This window comes from Triticum aestivum, chromosome 7B, assembly GCF_018294505.1.
Source record: "Triticum aestivum cultivar Chinese Spring chromosome 7B, IWGSC CS RefSeq v2.1, whole genome shotgun sequence".
Lineage (NCBI taxonomy): Eukaryota > Viridiplantae > Streptophyta > Magnoliopsida > Poales > Poaceae > Triticum > Triticum aestivum.
In genome coordinates this window covers 62075847-62084129 of record NC_057813.1, presented here as the reverse complement: position 1 = coordinate 62084129, position 8283 = coordinate 62075847, and the positions used below count along the sequence as shown (strand labels likewise).

Below are 8283 nucleotides of genomic sequence, written 5' to 3'. Positions count from 1 at the left end.
TAATAACAATGCATTTATTAGCATATCGCATAGTTAAAAAATGATTGAAAAATAAACGTTACTATCGGCCACCTGTCGGAATGATTTTTCCAAGAATTTTCGCAACCTGCCACCCCTGTCGCTTCGGTCATGTAGTACTATAATTTTTTCACAACGAGCAGTATATATGGCTCTGCATGGGAAAGGATACGGCGGACTGGCGTGCAGCATACCATATCATAGCTAACAAAGCAAATCACTTCCAACCGCATGGAGTGGCCAGCGATCCCGTTTCTCTGTTTCCTCATGCTTGGGAGCAGTATCGCTGCATCGCCGGCGCCGGTGCGCGTCGGCGTGGTCCTGGACCTGACGAGCGACGTGGGAAGGAAGAGCCTCGCTTGCATTTCCAATGCGTTGGACGACTTCAACGCCGCGCACTACGACAACTCCGGCGGCGCCGCGCCGGTGGAGCTTCGGGTGATGGATTCGCGTGGGGATCGCACGGCGGCAGTACATTCTGGTAACATCTAGGCATGCATGCAGATTCCCTCTCCGTCTCCAGTTCCATTAGTCATACTTTCACATCTTCCACATCTTACACGACTGTTATGTCCCAGTCAATACCATACCCGTGAGATTTTGCGTGAAAATTCGTGGGAAAATTTATTTTATTTTTATGTGTTATCTCATTTGATTGAGACTTGGTTAAGTCACAATAATCGACTAAGACCTAGCCACACCCCTCCCACAATATACATATGATAGCTCAATTTAAGCATCCATATGTGTATGGCTTCATTGACGCCCACCCTTGTATTTCTCTTTTTTTCCCGAAAAAGCCTAATGCCATATACTCCCTCCGTCCAGAAATACTTGTTATCAAAATGAATAAAAGGGGATGTATCTAGATGTATTTTAGTTCTAGATACATCTTTTTTGTCCATTTTGACGACAAGTATTTTCGGACGGAGGGAGTATTAAGTATCACATGCCCTTTCATACACACCCTTACATGAAAAAATACATCCAAAATACAACCCATGCTAGCCACACACGAGCGCTAGCAGCCGACTTCGAACCACCGTGTAGGCGCTCCAACTCTCACCTCCTCCCTGTTGGCTTTCCAAAATTATTTCTCTTTGTGGATCCCCTCCGTTTTTTATTGAGATTCATATCATGTTTTCTATTTTTGGTAAAAAAAATTATTGTTTCGTGGTATTACATAATTTTTCATTGGGTTTATTCTTATTTCAAAGTGTATCATGAAGTTCCTTTGTACCAACAAGTGACAGTGCACATGTTTCAGACTGGATTTGCTAGTACACAATAGTATTTAAGAAAATAGTAGAGATGAAGATTAGTACAGAAAACGTGGGCCGAGTGTTTTTCCTCTGCCCGAGTAGAGTAGGGATGAAAGCGGAGCGATACCTTAAAATGGAGAGATAATATGGAAGTGGAAACAAGAAAATGGAATCTTTTAGGCGGAAACAAAAACAAAATGAAACAGTATTTTCCTGTGAAACAAACAGAGAAATGGAACTTCCTGTTTTCACGAGTATGGAAGATTCTGTTTCCACTGTGGGCCTATTGTTGCTTTCTAGCATAACCATCAAGCAACACACAAATTACATAATTGACCACAATAGAGGCAGGACCTAAAATTCCCCTACGTAGATTATTTTGTGTTGTTACAATTTGTTGTACTTGTAAGAGAGTGATCTCATAGACTATGTTTATTTTCTTATATAGGGAGCGTGTCCTTCTGCTATAACAAATGTATTTTGTGTTGCCAACTTGAAAGAGTATGCACTAATTAATGCATATATTATAATATAAAAATCCTAATATTTTACCACAATTGTTTAGGTTTACTGGTTTGCTTTTTTCTGTGGTTCTAGTGCTTTTTATGTTACTTGCTTCCGTAAACGTGTCTGTGTCATATTCGTTGCCTGTTCATTTCCAGTACGTAGTACTACCTCTATAAACTAATATAAGACGTTTAGGCCATTAAAGTACTAATCTAAAATGTCTTATATTAGTTTACGGAGGAAGTATTTTTTTTCTTGTAACAGTTTACGAGGCTTCTGTATTCGTGTTTGCTTCTGCAAAAATTTATGGACACAACTATGGTAGCACCTAGTTCCATCTGTTTTTATCCCTACGACAGAGCAACCCTTCCACACACAAAAAACCCATGTTCAAGAATTCATCCGATTAACCTGTTAACTTGCTGGTTAATCCCTACTCGTAGGGTCAACGAGTAGCCGATTAACTGATTAATCGCCCGAGTAATTGATTAAATGGCCGATTAACTTGCCAATTAGCCTATTAATCCCCTACTCATCAGCTAACCGAGCAGCTACTAGTTAACGATTTCCTCAACAATGCAAAAAACAGAGCCAAAAAAGTGGTAGTGGGTCCCGCCGAGCCCTATTACAAAAGAACGTTGAAAGGCCAAGATATAGGTGCCGACTGCGGCGGTCACTTGGGCGTCGTTGTGGATGGGCTTGCAGGCTACACGCGGTGCCGCCCCAGTGGAGCTAGGAGTCGCCGAATCCATCGAGGAGTGGCTAGTCCCGTCACCTTCCATGGTTGGCGCCTCGCCAAGTTCAGGCCTCCATGGTTGTGGGTGGCATGATGCGGCATCGCGGACATTTGTCTGCATGTCTAGATCGAGAGAAGGGCGGCGTGGTTGTTGCTGGCTTCGCCCTAGTAATGGTGGTTTTCCCCTAGCGCTCTTCTTCTGCCAAGTCGTCTTTCTGCCTGATGTCGATATCTTGGATCTGACCGCTGACGAGTTCCGGTCTTCCCCACTAGACATCTATACGGATTGGCGTATGTTTCCCCTGGAGATCAGCCAGCACGGCTTCAAGAGGGTGCAACACGAAGCTTCGGTTTACTATCGGTGACATGAGACATTTCTAAGTCAAGATTCCCATGACATTGATAGAGGTAGAGAAAGTCATGGCGTCTGCGATTCGAGGTCTTGAAGCTTTCGCGGATGGGTGTATTGTATGCGATAAAGACTGTGTCAGGTGTTTGGTGACTTGCAACTGCGGCCTCAGCAAACGGGGTGGCAACACTAGAGGAATGAATTTCTTATGGTGCTCCTCAAGTACCGAGTCTCAATTCCGAGGATGGAAACTCATGGTATGGCCTTTATTGGTTGTATCTGGCAATGGCCTTGTTGAAGGCATTATTTTTGGGTGAACTCGGACTTTCTTAGATCGGGCAACAACAATGCTTCTGCATTCTTTCCTTTTTAGAGGCGTTGCTTTTGAAGAACCTCTTTTGCATTCATGATGTTGTCTTCAGTTGTGGTTAGAGTACTGTTGATGCTAGTGATTCATTGCCATGATGGGGCCTTTTTTCTTTTGTTCTTTTTATTTTGCTTTTTTGTTGTGTGTATCCTTTTTTTAAACACGCTTGCGCCCCGCTATATTAATATAGTAATTGTCGAAATAGTCGATCCAATGCTGGGGCACCAACAGCACAACCACACCCAAAAGAAAAGAAAAAAAGAAAACATAAAAGAAAACAACGCTGGCAACGGCGGATCAACAAGACGAAGAAGACACGCAACCGCTGTCCCCGCCGAAGTTGTCCCACCACGCTCCTAGTGCTTCAAACCGCAGAGAAACAGGCAACATCCTCAGGAGGGGAAGCGACGGCGATGACGCTGCTGCCCGGACAAGTCCTGGGGTTTCCCCTGATATGCCGGGGCGGGGGTAAAAACCGACACCCTTCAGGAAGGGATGGTGGTGCCCGCAGGCATCCCCGCGTCGGCGTCGAGCCTCGACACAGATTTCTCCCGACCCTCACCCCACTTCCCAGACGCTTTGAAGCTCTCCACCACACACACCATCAACCAGCATGTGCCACCACGACCTTGTCATCATCGACACCGTCGCACCGAAGCTAATACACGAGGCCTGAAGGAAGGAGACACACCCTTGCTGGAAACCAAGAGCAGCAGCACCGTAGACACGCGGGAGGGACCGACCTCCACTACTGAGGCAATAGCCGACCAGACGCAGTAGCAGAGACATACCAGTCCCGCGGCCCTGTAGGTCCTGCCAGGCCCCGAAGGGGCCCTTGAAGCCCCCGCCGCCGCGATGCAGCAGGCGCGCCATCGTTCCGCCGCTCCACATCCGAGGAGGAGGACATCTCCATTCGATAGACATCAGCACCGCCGGAGGACTGAACCGGCCCACCTATAACTCAGATGAGGCCCAAGCGCGCAAATCTAGGCTGGGGGCGACATGTCGGACCAGCACACCGGCAGCCACTACCTTGCCGGCAAGGGGCATCACCACCGCGGACAAGCCACCCGGGGATCGCCAGACCGCCTACCAGCCGAGGGGCACCGCCATCCGGACTCACCCCCGAGCGGGAGGCACGGGCGAGCGGCGCCGCCCCGGTCGCCTCTCGGGGCGACGCGGGGGCCGCAGGGAGGGGAGTGGGAGGGTGTGGGAGGGGGTGAGGGTGCTGGCGGCGATGGCAGACTCCGGCCGCGGCGACGGCTACGCGCTGGCTGGGGGAGCCGGCGGCAGCACTAGGAACCTTAGAAGCGGGCGCGCGCGGCTCCCTGGAGGAGTGGTGAAAACCGTTGAGTGTATACTTGATGTCTTTGGACCATCTTGTTGGTACAGAGGGTTGGGTGTAATTGATATCTTCATGATATTAATATATTCTCTTTGTCGAAAAAAGTGAATGCTCCGCACAGTCCCTCACTTTGATGCAGAACTTCAACTAAATGCAACGTTGAGATATAGTTTGCTTGACAAGCAGAGCTCCTGCGGTGTCCTAAAAAAAGAGATATATTTCGCTTGGCTAATTTTGGGATGCGTGTGGGTTTTGCAGCGAAGGTCCTGATCAAGAACTCGCAAGTGCAAGCCATCATTTGGGGCCCTCACACAATGACCAAAGCAGATCACGTCGGCCACCTTGGCCGCCCAAATCACATTCCGGTTCTTTCATTCTCCGGCATTTCCCCAACATCGTGTGCCTTCTGGTTGGATGACCTTGTGTCAGCCTCCAGAGGCAATGCCAAGTACGGATTTACACTTGGAAGTGAAACTGTGACCTTCCGTAATCCAAAAACTGATAGAAGACAAAGCAGAAAACTATATACAAGAAATTCAAAGAAGAACTGCAGAAGTAAGACGGTGTTGAAGATTGCCGTGCCGCGGAAAGAAGGTTTTCAGTTTTTCGTGAATGTTATTGACCAAATTTCGAAGGAGCAAAACATCACCGGATACAGCATTGATATCTTCAAGGCTGCTATGAGGAATTTACATCCTATGCCGTGCTATAGATTTATTGTCTTCAACGGTTCGTATGATGAGCTAGTAGGCAACGTGTCTTTAGGGGTGAGCCTTACTCCTACACACAAAGCACCCCATCATTTTAATGTTCTAATTTCTGTACCTAAACACCTTTAATCGCTGCTAATTTCTTGGTGGTTTAAGCAGGTGTATGATGGTGCAGTTGGTGATGTGACCATAACCGCAGAACGAGTTACTAACACAGACTTCACAATGCCATACACACAGTCCGGTGTGTCCATGCTTGTGCTTGCCGAGGATGCACCAGATATCCGTTGGACATTTGTAGAGCCACTAGATGGGATGCTTTGGCTTGTAACCATGGTTTTTTTATTATATACTGGCATTGTCGTGTGGATGACTGAACTACCCACACATCAGGAGTATCAAGAATTAAGTTGGAGACAGTGTGGCACCGCCATCTACTTCATTTTCTGCACCTTGACGCTTTCTCATGGTCATCTCTTTTGGATTCCCACAGAATATTTGATACTCTATAGGTAATTAGATTGTTACCGTAGTTGTGTTAGCTAAAGGAGTAACTTTGATGATAATCATTCGCAGTTCAAAGTATTAGAAGCCCCTTGACAAGAATTGTTGTGGTGATATGGTGCTTCGTAGTGCTGATTCTAGTACAGAGTTACACGGCAAGCTTATCATCCATTCTGACTGCAAAGAGGCTACGTCCTAAGGTGACAGATCTGGACCAGCTCCGGCACAATGGTCATTTTGTAGGATACCAAGATGATTCCTTCGTGCGGTCCTTCTTGATAAATCGTAATATCAGTGAAAGTAAGTTAAGGAACTACACGAGGAAAGAAGAATATGCTGATGCTTTGAGGAAGGGGTCCAAGAATGGAGGGGTGTCAGCTATCGTCGATGAGATTCCCTATTTAACTTCTTTCCTCTCTGACAATCGGTACAAAAATGACTTTAAGATGCTCGGGTGCAGATACAAGACTCCGGGATTTGGTCTTGTAAGCTACTCAACCTAATTCCTTGGTAGCCTGATTTGTTCTTGCAGCACTACTCTTGATTCTGGATAGAAATCTTAGTTGCTAACATAGTATTCTTATCTTCAGGCATTTCGTCTAGGTTCTCCGATAGTGCACAACCTCTCAACTGCCATCTTGAACCTAGCAGGAGGGGCTGAGGGTGAAAAAATTGAGGAAAAATGGTTCGGCAAAACTTTACCATCGGTGGGTGCTGACGCGGTCTCCAACACAGATTCGGCACCTCTCACAGTACAACACTTTTCTGGTCTATTTATCATCACGGGATCCATTTCAACTCTCATGCTGCTAATAAGTATTGTGAGGTTGGTTTATGCCAAATGCACCAGATCGAGAAAGGTCGGCGTAGAAAGCGTCAGCTGCAATAGTGCCCACGAGGATACCAGTTTACATAATCGCGTGGACGACAATCCCAGCCCCAAACAACCTCTCCGTGAAGATAGCGATGATGTTTCCCAAGGTGTCCATGAGACTGGCCAAAATGTTGGGGGTGCAGATCCCGAGTCATTGCAGCAGATCAATGGCTTGAAAGGTGGCTCTGTGCCTGCAGGACACATTCAGATTGAGATGAGCAATGTTTGAGGTTAAGGGAAGCGCCAGATGCTCATGAGTACTTCTCTCCTGGTTGAAGCGATGATGCATTCAAAACCTCGAACTACATAAAGTGTGTCTTTCTGTTCTCTTTCCCACTCTTTTGGAAAGAAGAGATTGATGGTTAGTGAGTGATGTGCATATTATCACTTTGAACGTATATAATGTATGTCTGTTTTTAAGGAACCGATGTACTAGAACTTATGTGATTCCATTTGTAAGCAGATGATGATGTATACATATGTATAGTTTACAACATGTAACTTTGTGTAATAATTCAAGTTGTAAAACCTTGTTATCAGGATTTACGAACTTGTAGCATCATGTGATATAATGCTTCCATGGCATCCTTGCATGGTTAAATCACCCTTGAGTGGTGAAGTTAGTGGAGATTTTCTCCTTCTTCTCAAAGAGACTTTAGAAAAAATATTGGCATGCACTAGTGCAGAACTGGGCAATAGCACCGGTTCGTAAGGCCCTTTAGTGCCGGTTCCATAACCGGCACTAAAGTGTGGGCACTAAAGCCCCCCACCCCTTTAGTACCGGTTCAGCACGAACCGATGCTAAAGAGAAACCACGTGGCACGAGTCAGCTCCAGGGGCCTGGAGCCCTTTAGTACCGGTTGGTAAGACCAACCGGTACTATAAGGTTTGGGGGGTTTTTAGTTTTATGATTTCTTTTTCATTTAATTTTGTGTTTTCATTTTAATTCTTTTTCGTTTGCTGGTATTTTACGATACTACACATTGTACACGTTATATATATATATATATATATATATATATATATATATATATATATATATATATATATATATAATTTCTAGTAGAACCAATCATGCATATATATATATATCATCAATGTCTCACAAACCATCATATTAATTAATTCACACATACACACATGTATAGCTATATACAATTTCTCCTACATATGCATGTTGTCTTCGGAGCCAGTGGCATTAGCCTAATTGGTGCCTTCGGAGCACGATGACAATTGGAAGTGGTTTTCATGGGGGCGGTAGCGGGTAATAGTATTCTCCCTTCGGATTTATGACCTGGTCGAGCAAAAATCCCGCTATTTCCTCTTGAAGTGCTTCTACGCGCTCCGTTTCTAAGAGCTTCGCCCGCACCTCTCTGAACTGTTAAGAAGGAGATCAATATGCATGTGTATTAGTTGTGTGACTAGATATCGATAATGATGTAAAAATTGTGAATAGTGTTTTGACAAGCGTACCCATTCCTGTCTTTGAGATCTGCTCTTTTTGGACGCCATCATGCGAATGTTCTCGCAAACGCAGAATGCACACAGATCAGTCCCCTGCGCCTGCTTCATGGCCTTTACGAGAATGGAATTTGATCAGATAATGATTAA

The 8283-nt window shown here is 45.5% G+C and overlaps 1 protein-coding gene across 1 annotated transcript; it reads left to right on the top strand.

Annotated features, from left to right (window-relative positions):
- Positions 1-249: 249 nt before the first annotated feature.
- LOC123157647 (glutamate receptor 2.9-like) lies at positions 250-6901 on the top strand. Its single transcript, XM_044575901.1, has 5 exons — positions 250-499; positions 4843-5351; positions 5454-5763; positions 5871-6283; positions 6389-6901. The coding sequence occupies exons 1-5, from the start codon at positions 250-252 to the stop codon at positions 6899-6901; spliced, it is 1995 nt and encodes a 664-aa protein (XP_044431836.1).
- Positions 6902-8283: the final 1382 nt, after the last annotated feature.

What these genes read in the sequence shown, in the direction of transcription:
- LOC123157647 (XM_044575901.1), top strand. Translation starts at nt 250, where the DNA reads ATGGAGTGGCCAGCGATCCCGTTTCTCTGTTTCCTCATGCTTGGGAGC. An exon ending in CACCTTGACGCTTTCTCATG is followed by an intron (nt 5,764 to 5,870) that starts GTCATCTCTTTT and finishes AATCATTCGCAG; the next exon opens with TTCAAAGTATTAGAAGCCCC. An exon ending in AGACTCCGGGATTTGGTCTT is followed by an intron (nt 6,284 to 6,388) that starts GTAAGCTACTCA and finishes TCTTATCTTCAG; the next exon opens with GCATTTCGTCTAGGTTCTCC.